This window comes from Saccoglossus kowalevskii, chromosome 6 (assembly GCF_978046115.1).
Source record: "Saccoglossus kowalevskii chromosome 6, keSacKowa6.1, whole genome shotgun sequence".
Taxonomy (NCBI): Eukaryota; Metazoa; Hemichordata; class Enteropneusta; family Harrimaniidae; genus Saccoglossus; species Saccoglossus kowalevskii.
Genome location: NC_140646.1, coordinates 20333896 through 20351746, shown reverse-complemented (window position 1 = coordinate 20351746; position 17851 = coordinate 20333896). Strand labels below are relative to the sequence as shown.

General features: G+C 34.7%; 1 protein-coding gene across 1 annotated transcript in view; it reads right to left on the bottom strand.

Annotated features, from left to right (window-relative positions):
- The window catches only part of LOC102805949 (integrator complex subunit 8-like), a 32700-nt gene that overhangs the window by 12889 nt on the left and 1960 nt on the right, over positions 1-17851 (bottom strand). The window contains exons 3-14 of the mRNA XM_085500178.1: positions 17441-17581; positions 17071-17142; positions 16043-16097; positions 14400-14678; positions 13571-13720; positions 12421-12645; positions 9962-10026; positions 7647-7813; positions 6849-6982; positions 3912-4022; positions 2581-2776; positions 2275-2381 (exon numbers count right to left, since the gene is read on the bottom strand). Of these exons, the coding sequence (XP_085356304.1) occupies positions 2275-2381; positions 2581-2776; positions 3912-4022; positions 6849-6982; positions 7647-7813; positions 9962-10026; positions 12421-12645; positions 13571-13720; positions 14400-14678; positions 16043-16097; positions 17071-17142; positions 17441-17581 (1702 nt within the window). The remainder of the gene's footprint in view (positions 1-2274; positions 2382-2580; positions 2777-3911; positions 4023-6848; positions 6983-7646; positions 7814-9961; positions 10027-12420; positions 12646-13570; positions 13721-14399; positions 14679-16042; positions 16098-17070; positions 17143-17440; positions 17582-17851) is intronic.

Here is a 17851-nt window from a genome sequence, read left to right as displayed (position 1 = left end):
ATATCATTACAAAATGAACAAATCTGAGAGAGATACACATGTAGTACCTATATATGTAATATCAAAGCAATTGGACTTGCGGTTTTTAACAAGAAGTCGAAAATATCACTTTTTACCAAAAATTACAAAAATATTCACCAAAATTAGAGAATTAAAGATATCATTACAAAATGAACAAATCAGAGAGAGGTCTACCCAAGGTACATATACACCAAGTATAAAAGCATTCAGGCTTGTAGTTTTCAAGAAGAAGTCGAAAAAGTAAAACATTGACACGGACGACGGACCTATGGTTTATCGTGAAGAGTACAAAGTGGGATATTAAATTATTTATCCTCGATGATTTTTATGTAGAATTGAGAACCAACTCCAGGAAGCGAATGTACAATAATGAATAATCGCGTAACCCTAGAATCAAAACGCGAGGCACAGAAGTTTTGTTCAGCGTTTCCAATCCCATTTTTTCCACTGCAACATATTTGTTAAAAGAAATATTTGAATACTGTTCGTTTTTTAAGGAGGCAATTTTTTTTTTCGATTTCAGTACGCACTATTCAGGGATTTTCTAAGACAGTCGCAGACAATCAGCGCACAGATACACGTACAAAACATGCTGTTGTACTACCGGCGACGGTCGCCTGCAAGAAGAGAGCTCTGGCACCTATACCGAAAAAGTTATAAAATTTTGACCGGTTTTAAATAATTAGTGTTGGAAATCTGACATGTTTTTAGAGTGCAAAATTAGGGTGCATTTTTGAGCGGTCGAATTTTTCAGAATAGAAATCGGCAAATGAAAAAAATGGGGATGCTAGACAGTGTGCTTCGTTAGTTTAAAAAAATGAAATGTCCATCAAATTGATGTAAACTTCCCCATGTTTCACGGCAAAAGCAAAGGTCGTGGCCGAGTTGTAAACAACTCAAAACAAAGTCATCAATCAGTAAGTCTTATGACAAGGAAAACAAAACATCAGATGCGGAGAAGAGGTCAGCACAAAACTAATAGGTCAAAAGAGTTGTTAATGTATCAAGTCACCTCTCTCTGTGATTTGTTTACATGGAAATTATTTGCTTGTTTTCAATTAATTTTAGCGTTCCTCTGCAATTTATTTTAGCATAGTCAGTTGTTTGCTTCGTTGAATTAAACGGAGTTCATCCGGTTAAGAACAAAGCTGTCTCGCACTACCTAGTAAAACTTGCGAATGACAGATGCCCATTGGATAAAAGATACACGAAAGTTTGTATCTCCCCGACCCAGTGCAATATATCCGGTTAGAATCAAAGCTCACGTGTTCCTTATTTGAGGGACCAGATTCTGCCGTAAATTCGGGATGGGATTTAGAAAAAAATAAAATGGGACTTTTAAGGAGTATTTTGGCGTCATTCAGTCATTCCTGACGCCTAAAGTAGAGACTAAGTTTTACCGTAGTTTTACGCCTATTCAAGTGTATGATGTTTATTGTGACTAGCGTGAATGAGTAAGCTTCGACAATGAGCTGTCACTGTAAACAATGTTAAATTATTCTCCACATGCTCAGTTTATTTTTTGAAAACAATTATTTAAAAATAAAATCTCTCAGTCAATCAGAAACTCAGAGCCACGCCTTCAGGGAAACTGATTTAAGAATAACTGCACATGCGCGTGTTTGAATGAACCATGACCCGTACAATCTCGATTTGCATATTGTCAATCAAAGGTCCTGTTATTTGCTTACTCATGCAAATTAGGCAATTGGACATAAACATTGCCACGTGTGAGTGTTTTTTATTTTTATCCAGAAAATAACCAGCAATTTTAACGGTGTTCCAATAAGAATTCATTGGTCAAATTTTCACAGAATGTTCTTTAGATAAAAATCTATATAAAAAACGAAAAAAACTATTTTTGATTGAAATTCACAAATAAACTACATCTCTACCTTAAATATTCCATACTTGGAATTTGTATTTCCTAATATGGTAGGATGAAAATACATAGTAAAATACCGCAAAATTACGGCACGCTGTAATTTATGGCGTTAAAGTGACAGATGTATAATAAATGGTTTTACAGTATTTCCCTCAATCCCTAAAACTTTAGGGATATCTACATACAAATTTAATAGTTCAACATTCAAGTATGAAATTCAATCCACATTTGATGACTAGCTTCAATGATGACAAGATGAATTAATGAACAGATGAACGGACAGACAGACAGACGGACAGACAGAATGCCTGACTCTTATAACATACCGTTACCTATATCTACAGGATAGAAAAAAGCTAACAACTTACGTCAGCATATGCCATCTTGCTGTGAATATCCAACACAACACTCCATGATTTAGTGTTCAAAAGAAATGCTATACACTGTTCTAGTATTTCTTCCCTTGGTGCAATATCTGTAATTATATCAACCTAATTAATATGCAAAATAAATTTGGACCCTACAGTTAGATAACAAAAGTTTGAGAACAAAATCCGTAAAAAAAAGACATGACGGTGACACACACCAAACAGGATGCAAATGAAATATATTTTGTTTTTAGTTTATGTAAAGAAGGTAAAAATTGTCAGTGTCTGGCATAGATCCATACTCACCACTTGGTGATGTTGTCATGCATGACAAGATCCTTTTGATATAATCTTCCTTCTGTTCATTATTGATACGAGTCGTATTTTCACTCAATATCTCAACATACAATATCTCTTGTTTTATGGCCTTGGTGAGTTTAAATGAGATGTCCTTGACTCTCATAAGCCCAGCTTCTAAAAGATTTTTGGCAGCAGAATAATTCTGCAAACAAATGATGTTAGTTGATTATTAATATAGTGACAACATAGTAGCAGGTAATAGCATCAATTTTAGGTTTTGACTGTATTACTTCACTGTCAGATGTCATAATGTATGTACATATCGCTACAGTAAGACAGAGAAGATCAAAAAACCATATCACTAAAATGTAATGTCTCATACTATCGACACATATTGTTGAAGCATCCAAGTTTCTACACAGTCAAATAGAATATGATAAATATGATCTATACTGGTAAGCTCTTGTTTTTATTTAGTATTATTCTGTCTCTCAAAATAAATTAGTTGAAATTTTAAAATCTTCATGCAAATTTCAGCAAAGATTTCAAACAAATGGTGCAACAAATCTATAATCCTATGATATTTTCATAGTGTAAAGTCAACAAACACTCATGATTACTGCCAATTGGATTAACCTATTGAGAGCCAGATATTTTTCCCAAGATTCAATGGAAATATTTTCACATTTTGTAAACTTTTCAGTAAATTTCATAACAATTTTGAACCATGCAGACAGTTTCAGATATTGCTTATAGTTTACGATCAGAAGGTTTGTCAATTTTTATCAACATTTCATGTAAGAAGGAGCAGACTACACACAATAATTTTGTAGATGGTGCCAAAATTTGAAAATGGCACTCAAAGGATTAAAGTAAGATCCTTGTTCGGGCTTTATTTTCTTATCTTTTAGATGTCTTCTTTCTTTCTTTTTTTTTTTTCATTTTTTATAGAGAGTAATGGACACATTTGATAATTCTTGAAACAAGCAGCCTCTCGACTGAAATAGCTCGCTGTATAGTATCAAAGCAATCCAACTTTATACCAAAGATTACAAAAATATTCATCAAAATTCGATAATTGAACATATGATTACGAAATGAACAAATCTGACACAGGACTACCCCAAAAATCTATGTTGCAAATATGAAAGCATTTGGTTCAACGATTTTGAAGAAGAAGACAAAAATGTAAAAAGTTGACAACAGACTACAGTCACGAACAATCAGTAATATGAAGAGCTCTGCGTTGTTGACTTTGTCTACAGCGGAGCTAACAAAACCTGTCATAGTGCTCACACACTGAGATACCTTCATGTAATTAAAATAATGTGGTGTACCTTTATCTGTCGACAGTGCTCTGCTTTCACCAGCATAATGAAGACCAAGTCTTGTGTTAAAACATTCCCCATGCCATCTATGATGAACTGATAATTCTTTGATATGTACCACTGTGAAACAAACAGTTTGAGTTAATATTGGAGTCGGGATGGACCAGGACCAAAAAAAAAACAGCCCTGGACTTTCCCGCCAATAAGCCCACCAAAAAAACGGAGGGAGGGGGAGGGGCAGTTATTCTGCATGAATGTTGGCTATTAAAGGTTTATGCAATTAGTGCTGATGCCCGTACGGCAGTTCTGGACTTTTCACCCCACAACATACATATGTAACTCACTTCTCACCATGTAACATAACTGACTTCTCACCCTGTAACATAACTCACTTCTCAAATTGTAACATAACTCACTTCTCACCCTGTAACATAACTCACTTTACACCCTGTAACATAACTCACTTCTCACCCTGTAACATAACTCACTTCTCACCCTGTAACATAACTCACTCCTCACCCTGTAACATAACTCACTTCTCACCCTGTAACATAACTCACTTCTAACCCTTTAACATAACTCACTTCTCACCCTTTAACATAACTCACTTCTCACCCTGTAACATAACTCACTTCTCACCTTGTAACATAACACACTTCTCACCCTGTAACATAACTCACTTCTCACCCTTTAACATAACTCACTCCTCACCCTGTAACATAACTCACTTCTCACCCTGTAACATAACTCACTTCTCACCCTGTAACATAACTCACTTCTCACCCTGTAGCATAACTCACTTCTAACTCTTTAACATAACTCACTTCTCACCCTTTAACATAACTCACTCCTCACCCTGTAACATAACACACTTCTCACCCTGTAACATAACACACTTCTCACCCTTTAACATAACTCACTTTTCACCCTGTAACATAACTCACTTCTAACTCTTTAACATAACTCACTTCTAACTCATTAACATAACTCACTTCTCACCTTGTAACATAACTCACTTCTCACCCTGTAACATAACTCAATTCTCACCTTGTAACATAACTCGCTTCTAACCCCTTACAAAAGTTCCCTATAAGAATCCTATAGAACAAATTCCTATAGGATTCCTATAATATTTTGACACATGTTTTCCTATAGGAATCCTACAGGATTTTGTGTCAAAATATTATAGGAATCCTATAGGATTTTGTCGTATAGGAATCCTATAGGATTTTGTCCTATATGATTTTGTGTCAAAATATTATAGGAATCCTATTAGAATTTGTTCTATAGGAATCCGTGTCAAAATATTATAGGAATCCTACATGAATTTGTCCTATAGGAATCCTGGATATTTTTCCTGGAGGTTCCAGCTTTTTGGGGGAAAGAGCCCATCAATCACTTACATAAATAACATTATAAACTAAAATTAGTTAAACAAGAGTATTTTATTGCTGTTACCCTGTAACATAACTCACTTCTCATCCTTTAACACAACTCACTTCTCACCCTGTAACACACTTCTCATCCTGTAACATAACTCACTTCTCACCTTGTAACATAACACACTTCTCACCCTGTAACATAACTCACTTCTCATCATTTAACACAACACACTTCTCACCCTGTAACATAACTCACTTCTCACCCTTTAACATAACTCACTTGTCACCCTGTAACACACTTCTCACCCTGTAACATAACTCACTTCTAACCCTGTAACATAACTCACTTTTCACCTTGTAACATAACTCACTTCTCACCCTGTAACACACTTCTCACCCTGTAACATAACTCACTTCTCGCCCTGTAACACACTTCTCACCCTGTAACATAACTCACTTCTCGCCCTGTAACACACTTCTCACCCTGTAACATAACTCACTTCTCGCCCTGTAACACACTTCTCACCCTGTAACATAACTCACTTCTCACCTTGTAACATAACTCACTTCTCACCCTGTAACACACTTCTCACCCTGTAACATAACTCATTTCTCGCCCTGTAACACACTTCTCACCCTGTAACATAACTCACTTCTCACCTTGTAACACAACTCACTTCTCACCCTGTAACACATTTCTCACTCTGTAACATAAAACACTTCTCACCTTGTAACACAACTCACTTCTCCCCCTGAACACACTTCTCACCCTGTAACATAACACACTTCTCACCATGTAACACACTTTTCACCTTGTAACATAACACACTCCTCACCTTGTAACATAACTCACTTCTCATCCTGTAACACACTTCTCACCCTGTAACACAACACACTTCTCACCTTGTAACATAACTCACTTCTCACCCTGTAACACACTTCTCACCCTGTAACACACTTCTCACCCTGTAACACAACACACTTCTCACATTGTAACATAACTCACTTCTCACCTTGTAACATAACACACTTCTCACCTTGTAACATAACACACTTCTCACCTTGTAACATAACTCACTTCTCACCCTGTAACACACTTCTCAGCCTGTAACACAACACACTTCTCACCCTATAACACACTTCTCACCCTGTAACACAACACACTTCTCACATTGTAACATAACTCACTTCTCACCCTGTAACACACTTCTCACCCTGTAACATAACACACTTCTCACCCTGTAACACACTTCTCACCCTGTAACACAACACACTTCTCACATTGTAACATAACTCACTTCTCACCTTGTAACATAACACACTTCTCACCTTGTAACATAACACACTTCTCACCTTGTAACATAACTCACTTCTCACCCTGTAACACACTTCTCAGCCTGTAACACAACACACTTCTCACCCTATAACACACTTCTCACCCTGTAACACAACACACTTCTCACCTTGTAGCGTAACTCACTTCTCACCCTGTAACACACTTCTCACCCTGTAACATAACTCACTTCTCACCCTGTAACCGTTATCCTAGCAACTCAATCCTTACCTTATAGCAAATCATGGAAAATCTTTTTCCAGGTACAAGTCTATGTAGTTCAGTTAATAATTCCATAATTCGCTGTGGATCATTACAAGACAGCAGCTCTTGCTCAAGTTGACCAATATGAACAGCTCGGTTTTCTGTTTATTTAATTAAACGTATATGCACGGTTTCACAAATTTAACAATTGCCATGACTGTGTATTGCTAGAGTATCATGATTTGTTTTTTTGTAGCATTGTTTTTGTAATGTATTGCAATCCAAAAACTTGTGTAGGAATTGTGGGATAGCTATCAGTAATAATAACAGTGAGGTCTGATATACAGTCATCCATAATATATTCAGATATTCTATTCAAAAATATGTAAATAACTGAATTAAGTGCAATAATTTTTCAAAGCAACATTTTGGTGCAATATTTGTTGACCAAATGAAATTAATTTTCTATTACCTACATGAAAAATATAACATATTTTATTTTGTGAATGTTAATGAAAGTTGACTTTAGTACCTAATGGGTTAAGACAAACCAAATTTAAGTCTGGATGTTCTATCATCTCATTAGAATGTATAAAGTTGTCAACGTCAACATCAGATTAAGACCAAAACCTTGCTATAACGTTGCTAACACCCTCAGAGATGAGGGCTCCTACGCTTGAGCTTATTTTTATTACTATAAAAACTTTCCGGTACCAGCTATTAAACGTTTCTGGCAAAAGATACAAGTTTTTGATTGGTCAGCAGTCAATTCACAAAGAATATATTGTATTACATTCGGGGGTAAAACTAATGCCGTTTTCTTACCAGTGTATTCGTCTGTTCTTTGTCGCTTTACAGTCACAGCACTCAATGCTAATTGAGCGATATCTTGCTGTTTGGTTATTTCTAATATCTCTTTATCACAAAATAACTGTTTCACATCGCTGTTACACAGCAATGGCCATGAATGCCTGTACGCGCAACTTATATCCCTGAAACAACAACAAAATTAAAAATAATGTAAACACAAGTCATTGGAAATTACACAGTCCCTGTCAAATTTTTGAATGTTCTCTTCGTCTTATCGTGATATTAACGTGGAGGGGTTGTCGCGAGCGTGTCCTTGAAATTTGAGTCTCAAGTGGCGTATACAACAGATTGTTTATTTACATCAAATTCGAACATGTGTTGCGTGACGACCCCTCCAGTTTAAGACATAGCAAAGAAAAACATAGATTAAAAGTGAAAGCATGTCCAAGTTATCACATTTTAAATAATCAAGATGGCCGCCAGTCGACCATAATTGATCAAATTGCTAATTGAATTGACATGTACATGTATCCATTTATGACATGTTAAATATCAATTAAAATGATACATTGGTGACAGAGATATAGTAGTATGGCCAAAAATATGGCTGTTATTCGGCCATCTTTGATCTGATTATAAAACAAAGTGACATGTATGATGTATGTGCCAAAATGAAAATGGTACATAAATCTTGGAAATATAGTAGTAAGGCCAAAAAGTCAGATGGCTGTCAATAGGCCATCCTTGATCCGATTTTGAAACAAATTGTCATGGACATGTATCCTAACATTTATAAAGTATATGCCAAATTTGAATGAAAACTGACAAAGCATGTCCAAGATACCACATTTAAAAAAACAAACAAGATGCCTGATAATCGGCCATCTTTGATCCAATTGCAAAAGAAATTATCATGGACATGTATCCTTACATGTATAATCTATGTACTAAGTTTGAATGAAAACTGACAAAGCAAGTCCAAAATACAACATTTTCAAAAAACAAGATGGCTGCCAGTCGGCCATTTTGAATTAAATCGCTAAACCACTGCATGTGCACATGTCCCATGTAAAGTACTAGGCCCATGCAAAGAATGAACAGAATCGGGCGAAAGGATTCTGAAATACGACTCCGGAAGGACGGACGAACATACGCACACACAGATGGTAGGAGGACATGTATCCTAACATGTATAATCTATGTACCAAATTTGAATGAAAACTGACAAAGCATGTTCAAAAAACAACATTTTCAAAAAACAAGATGGCTGCCAGTCGGCCATTTCAAAATGAATCGCTAAACCACTGCATCAAAAGGTCAAAAGGATTCTGAAATATGACTCTGGACGAACGGCCGCACGAACGGCCGCACGAACGGCCGCACGGAGACCGAATTATAAGTCCCCATTGGACTTTAACAGGGACTAATAAAAATGCACAGTCCCTCTTCCATAGAGGAACTGTGAATAATGTATACCCGGTATTCATACTTGTACAACAACAATAAAATCCCAAATGTGCTGTCAATCATGCTCCAATGATGTGTTTGTATATTTACTCTACTGTAAAATTTTCACTGGGTTTAAATTTCGCTGATTTACCATTTCAGGCATATGCAGTGGGTTTTAAATTCATGATTTTATCATTTAGATAATGTGTTCTATACTAAACTTTACATATTCACTGGGTTTTAATTTAGCCCATTTTCTAGTCAGCGAAATAAGCAAAATTAAAACCCAATAAATAATTAACCCCTTTACAGTATTACTAACAGAGATACGTCAATGGCCAAACTAAATCATATAATAATGGTTCAGTATACACTAATGCATTTACTGGTGAGTGTCTTTTTGGAAATATGCTTCCAATATGGTACTGTGTTCAGCAGGAAAAGATCTAAGCATTTCGCTAATAACAAAATAGCCTAGATTTAAATTACGACAACATACGATGGTCGTTGTTTATCATTTCATCTTATTTGCACATACTTTAAAGTGGGAGGGTTTTCACCTGCGCATGTGCGGGAATTAAGTCCCAAGCAACGATAACAACAGATGCTAAGAACGCAAAGGCTCATGGATAAATGCTTGTTTGTAAACAATGACACGCTATGGCCACCTGCCTAGGTGACGACTCGCTTGCTTTAATGTGACATTTTAACTAATAAGAGTTGTTTTATTACAAATTAAGGTATAATGTAATCCACACACAGAAACAGGGAAATGTTAGAAGGGAATGTGCAATTACTACTGATCTGGTGACCACACCACCTTGCATTGCAAGTCACAGAATCAGATAATTGCACAGAATTAAACTTGTCAAATTCATTACCTGAGAAATGTCTTGATATTCTTCTGTTCATGCTTGGGTCCTTTCTCAGAGCACAGCCAGCAAGTCTGTGAATAAAACAAACAACTGATTATAAACTAAGAACGCAAATTGACCATTTGTAGCATCAATATCTGTTTTGTATGAAAATACTAACAACATTGTATCAGTTAGCAACGTGGCTTGCACATATACCCAAAGTATACACCAAGTATCAAAGCAATCAGACTTGTAGTTTTCAAGAAGAAGTCAAAAAAGCAAAAAGTCGATGCTGAAGACAGACAATCACTCATATGATAAGCTTCACTCGACAAAGTAGACAGTGGAGCTAAAAATGTTGTAAAAATAAAATAAAATATACACCATACAATACATCATATTTTAATCAGTTTGTCGTTTTGAAATTTATTAGCCAAAAGTCAAATTTTGTCAGTCTCAGACATATAGCAAAGTGAATCAATAGAAAACTGACATGAGCTGATAGTGTAATTAGAACATTTCTACAGAAAAACTCCAGAGAGCGATATAACACCTTTTACACGGCGCAAGCAAAAATACTTTTTTGATTTCATTGATAGTTTTACTATAAAAGGATCTATAGTTGAAGTGAGATAAAAAGACATGTTTTTTAATATAAACAACATAAACATTGGTGTCACACCATTTCGAAAAGTAGTCCCTGGGGTTGACAGTTTACCCTTTTACAGCCAAAACAAAGTCAGCTTAGACATTCAGTTGTGAGACATGACAAAACAAACGCTGCCAGTGATAGATTTTGTGAATAAAAGAACAAAATAAACGCAATAAAAGGCACCCGCCACGCGCGTTGGAAATAAATAGAACGCGTTGCGACGAGGAGTCTCACCTGCATCTTTCACTCACTCACTCAATATAATTATGCTATTTCCCAACGCATTTATATTTAATACATTGTTAATGAAACAGTCCCTGTCCAAAATTTTGTGATCTGACATATCAATTTGATGTTGATGAAGTCATTGAGATTAGATTGAAACCATTAATAGGAGATGGATTTGTAAAAAAATTATGATTTAGTGCTTTCACATGAGAATTGGACATTGGGCAGTCATATTGAATCAAATTACAAAAATAATATTCATGTTGATGTATCTATGGTAAACTGTCTTTATACAAAATTTAAACAGAAATGTTCATTGCATTCATGGGAAAGTACATGTAGGTATGGGTATCATGAAAAACAAAATGGCCACCAGTCAGCCATATTAGTTTGAATCACAGAAAAAATATGACATGCAACTATAATCCAATCATCATACCAACTAGTCATCTCTGAGAAACAGCTCCGATCATGTAAACATGACGATTTATAGTGCTTTTACATAAAAATTGGGTGTCAGCCAGCCATATTCAATTGAATCACAAAAATAATGTTGGTGCAGATGTATCTCTTGGTATACTATCTTTGTATAAAATTTAAACAGAAACGTTCATGGCATTCAAGATAAAGTAGCATGGGTACCATGAAAAAAAACATTTTTTCTCCGATCATTAAGTAACTTGATGCACATATGTAAGACATTATGTTTTGTCTTCATGTAAAGTTTGAATGAAATCTGTCAATAGGTGGCTTCGTACGTACGTACATATGTACGGAAGGAACGAACCCAAATTAATAGTCTTCGTTTTCGGAAATTATGCTAATGTGAAAACACTATATATACTTGCTAAAACATCGAGAAAATGTGCCATTTCAACGGGCTAGCTTACAAATAATTGTCTATGATTGTGTGAATATGATAACGTGCAAACAAGGAACAGAGCTCGTGGTCCACCAAGGAAACTTCCAATTTTATCAAGGCGCGGCAAACTATACTCATGACCGGAGACGTCGTCTTCGTTGATAACTCGCCAATTCACCATAATCGAGGTGGTGAACTGTTGATTTTTCAAAAGATGGATATTCAATTCATATTCATCCCAACCTATTTCAATATTCTTTTCGAAATTTGAGACATTGTTCAAAAAATCCTGTACAGGGATATGTCTTATGTCAACTAATAATACGCAATCATCCAGGCAGTACTAGAAATTATTGCCGTTACTAATCATGTTTTTTTTATTGGGAAGTTGGATACTTGAACGCGTAGTCCCCAGACGTGTAGTAGATGAGCATAAAAGTACTGTCACATTTCCTTCGTCTTAGCCACATAACCGCCACGGTCCGCTTCATTGAATGTTTAGTTTGATAATTGATAAACATATATTCATTGTGAAGGTGTTGCTTTCAAAGGTGATTTCTTTGCCAACGTATTCAATATACGGAAATAGCATGTGTGTGTGTGTTTGCGTGAGTGGAAGATGCAGATGAGACTCCTCGTCGCAACGAAATCTATCACTGGCAGCGTTTGTTTTGTCATGTCTCACAACTAAATGTCCAAGCTGACTTTGTTTTGGCTATAAATTGACAAGAATTATAGTACCTTAAAAAGAAAATTCCACTGTTGATCTGAGATGGATCGCAGCATTTCGGTGTAGACGGTCGGGACTGGAATGCCGCTTAGCACATGGTGAATTGCATTACACGTACAGACTTCAAAATACAAACTGGCAGAACCACTGACTAAAACTTCTTTTTCTAGAGAGTTCCTAAAAGTGATCGGGGTTTGTCTTGCTTTGTTGTCAGCAATTAACAGATCAACCAAGCCCTGGAGAAGAAAAATAATAGTTTATGAACAGTGTGAACGACACAAGAAAGTACGTTTTAGTCAATCACATACTGACATACATTTATACTGGGTAATTTTGGTTTGGGGGAAAGCAATTTCTGATATGAAAATTTTCCCGCAAAAAATGTGGGTGCAATATTTTGCCTATTTTCATGTTTTTCTGCAATTTTTTTTTATAATTTTAGATGAAATGGACATAATTTTGTCATCAGCTACAGTTCTTGATCAACAAGTTTAGAAAAAATATGCAAAAAATTGTGATAAATTACAAAAGTTGACTTTGTGAGTCAAATGGTCACACTCAATGGGTTAGTAACTTTATCATATTTTTAAAATAAACTCATTATTATACATCTTCCCAATCAAATCATATAGCGTAAAAACCTGTGACTAAATATGTCTTATCTTGGAGAGCTTCCATCATCATTCCTGACTTAGAACTTTCAAAATTACAGCATGCTTCTATTTCAAAACAAAAATCAACATTTTCACAGTAACTTTTCACTAAATTTCTGTTTTATTTTTTCCACAATTTTTTGATCCAGAACTCTAGCCAAAATTTATTCCAAAATTAATAAAAAAATTAGAAAAATATATATATATATATATATATATATAAATTGTGTTTGTCATGCGAATATTCAAAGGACATATGTATCAAAAATGTGATGTCATGAAACAGGTCCGAGCACTTCAGAATCATTTACATAACACCAACATCAGGGCTAGAGTTTGTTTTTTTCAGGAATGCTGTATGTTTTTTCTTTTACCATTAATTTTATTTTTGATATAAATATGTTTATATGTTCATGTTTCGAATATTTCCTCTGTACAGATTATTTTTTTTTTTAAATCTACCATTTTCCTCTGACCCTGGAGTTCAGAATGATCAACCCCCGCTTACCTGATAATTGGCTCGCCTGGACTGTTCTATTTCTTGATGTAGTGACTTTGATGAAGGCATTGTCATTGGTATGTCTTTGAAATGCCTGCATGCAGCACAGTATCCGGTGAATTTAGGTAAATCAATGAAGCAATAGACAGGATCTGAAATCTGAATTGAAGTGTGTGAATATTAAAGTCTGCTCAGCTGATAGTACGAACGGAAAGAATATATTTCAAGTTAGACAAAAGTCATAAATTGTTTTTCTTATCTTGAAAATTACTATAAATATAACAAAGGGCCATTTAAAATCAAGAAACGATGCGATATAAGAGTTGTAATAATTGGTTCAATTGTTATTACCCAGTAAAAGTAAAGACAATGCTGTAATGCCATTATAATAAGAAAATGGCCAAGTAATCTGAACATGGAAAATGATTTCTGTGTAAAAATGTATTATTTATACCATACACATATACCTAGCTATTTGCAATTAGCACATAAAACAATCAGGAAAGTCTACAGCGATATTTAATGTTCAAACTTTTGTATTGCAAACAAATTCAAAACTCAAAACTTGCCCTTTCAAAAATGGTGCATATCTTATAATGGCTAATATCACAGTTAGACTGTGACAATACTGTAAAATCATTTATTTTCACTGGTATTTAATTTCACTAATTTGATGCTTTGAGCTATTTCACTGGGTTGTAATTTTATGAATATGGCAGCGAAACAATGTTGTTTTATATACATGTATTATTCATTAGTGAAAAAATTTAAAACCAGTGAATAATTAATGTGTTTACAGTACACTTAGCAAAGCAGTGCTATGATCACACATACATACCATAGGCAACAGCTGTGAAACCAGTGAAAACTTATTAGCAGCGTCAAGATATTTATTATGATGAAAATACAATGAGCCCAGATCGTAGGCAATTTGGCAGTGAAGTTCCACGCTATTCACGATCAATTCTTCAACCTCCTTCTCCATTGGCTCGGTTTGTGCGTCAATAGATACATTAGCTAATTGTTGTATTTTAACGTGGGATGGCAGTGCTATTGTTCTCTCTATGTTGAGAATACTCTCCAGAAGAAGTACAGAGTTTTCCAGCGAGTCAATTATCTGCAAATAAATAAATACACCCATTAACCTTTTCACCACCAGACTTTCTCAACAAAATTTGTCTGCACTTTTTTCTTATATTCTTCAATATTTCTAGGAATGAACCCTAATTTTGGAGGCAACAGATAACATTTGAGTCACTTATCTGTTTTTACTCAAAAAATTTGTCCATTTTTGTCCTAATCTTCTGAAGGAAAGTGCAGACTATGAACAAGACTATTTTGTGAATTTGTGATGAAAAGAAGAAACTGGTAGGGGAAAGGTTAAATTAAAATATCTAATAGTCAAGGATCCATGGGAGTGGGTAGCATTGTAAGAGAGGCTGATCCTATCAACCACTTTAATTTTACAAAAAAAAACAAATTTTCATGACTTTTGCAGCAAGTCAGTGAAAATCATAAAATTGCGGAGATGTGAGTCAAAGCAACTTTTTTGAAATTGATATCCTCATATACATCATTAAATCATTGAACAGTAGAAGTGTTAATTTACTGTAAAATACTTTATTTTCGCTTGGAATTAATTTTTGCTATTTTTGCTTAAGGAATGATTCAGCGAAAATAAAATCCAGCGAATACACTTTTTTTTATATATTTTACATTTCGCTCTTCAAAAATCAGTGAAAATATATTCCATACAAAACACCAAAAAAGTCTATTCAGCGAAAATAAATTACAGCTAAAGTAAACTATTTAACAGTACTATGAAATTTCCTGTGGAAATAATAAGTCTGTATACAGGAAAGACACACACCTAATAAACATGCATAGAACAGCAATAACCCAACATTGTTTACCCACAAATGAAATTTCATCAAATCAGAGGTACAGTAGGGTTACTATTGAAATTTGTTTCTGGTCATTAGTAGAGCTCATCTGTTTGGTTGAATAATAAATGTCATTTTCTTACTATGAATACCAGTAATATTAGTCCATGCCTTAGGAATGCAACTGCTGTGAACATAAAATTTTGAAAACAAGAGATTCCAACAAAGTTTGAGCCCAAGTTTAATTCAATGCATTCCATTTAATGTTTCGGTACAACATATTGAGATAGCGTAGTATGCGCTTAAGTGAAAATATAAAATAACTTTAATGATTTGGTATACTACAAATATGAATTTTGATTTAATATGTGCTTCTATGTTAATTTGTATAACAATAGAATATGCCTCTCTTGTATTCATTGTTATGCTAAATTGGCTTGATTGTTTATTCAAAATTGAACAGTTGGGAACCCTCTACTCCATAATGCCCTGGGGAGAACCCTGGAGTTTCTGTGCATGATTATTCTGTGACTTCATAATTTCAATTTCCTGATGGCTATATAGCAAACAAATAAAAAATATTAAAATGTTTACATACTGTTTTAAAAATGGAATCTTTAACACTTGGCGGCGTCTGTCCAATTTCAGGAAGTCTGCACAGAAAACAACAAAGAGATTGAATACAAGTGACTGATGAAAACTGTCATAATACTGACATTTTGAAATATCAGTTATACCAGACTATGAGCAAATTCACAGATATTAAAATCAAATATTATCTCATGAAAAAAAATTGGTTCATCTAGATCTTTTCCTGTCATAGTTCAGTGAGATTTACCAAAATATCAGAGAAAAGCATTTAAAGTGATTCATCCCTGCATGATCATTTGCGCTCAGTGACATGATTCCCTTTCTGTCATTTGCTATATTGCTGGATATTTGATGTAAACAAAGAAAAAGTGTTCAAATGTGACATGAACGTAATTCACATACAATTTCCAAATAAAGAAGACATCCTGAGCATAAAACTTTTGATCACGTCTGTACAGGATGTTACAGCATTATTCTATTGTTTCCACTGTCATATGTATAATAATAGTTTACAAGGCTATCATTTGATATAACACTTCGAACTGCTTGATACAACGTCCATTATCCGTGACCAAAGGTAATTGGACAATACAGGCCATGATGCTACGAGTCATATGCTAATTCATGCAAATTAGACATAATGCAGTTACAGCAGTAGATAAATTGGCAGAAATATTATTTTTAAAACAAAACAACATTTATTTGATTTTATTTACTGTTATTGAGTCACGTGAGTAATTAATGTTTTCCAGTGATATTTCCCACTAAACTTCATAGCTGTGATATATAATATTTTGACTCCAATATAAAAAAATAATTGCACTGTGACAGAGTTCATTAATATTCATGAGCGACCGGCACTCCCATTGGGCTGGCGAGATCCCTGTATACACCATGGTCATGTTATAATCTTTTGTACAGCATGAAAAGACATAAAGAACCACCAGACAGACAGAATTGAACATTGGATAAAAATTCCCGTCACTCTGATACCAGTGTGATTTTGGTGCTTACAGCAATGTCTGATTCACATACCCCAATCCTTGTAAAGTGCTTGGTTTGGTTGGTTTTGCAGGAAAACTTTCAGACACCAGTAACCTAATACACCTGTAAGACAAATAAAACCATCATAATGCATGTTCATTTAATTCAATTTTGTCTGCATGAATTCCGTCAAATTACTAGTATCAGTACACATACAAACTATTGTATTTGTGACACAATAACACAGTAAAAACATAAAATACAGGTACTACCATCTGTGATCAATGCTAACACTGGAGGATCATACATATCTGAGATATCAAAACTTTCTAAAGGTACTTACCATCTGTGGTATGTTGTCAATGCTAATACTGGAGGATCATACATCTCTGAGATATCCAGACTTTCTAAAGGTACTTACCATCTGTGGTATGTGATCAATGCTAATGCTGGAGGATCATACATATCTGAGATATCCAGACTTTCTAAAGGCACATCAATAGGTGCCTCGGTGCACTTCAAGAAATCTTTCAATAACCCATGACCTAGATGCATAGGTAAGCTGAAATAAAATCAACAAACTATTGTGTATTACTGCTTCAATTTTCGTTTAGTGGGTTGGCAAGAGTACTCATTGTGTGGAGTGTACAAATGCAATCACAGGTTGCTATTTAATAGCACATATAGCTGTAATCTGGCCACCATTAAAACACTTTGCTGCAAAGTAACAATGGTTCATACAAACTTCAGTGAACTGATAAGTACCCATAATATTTCTATTATTGATGGATTTGGATCAAACACTATATATATATATGTAATAAATTTAGTA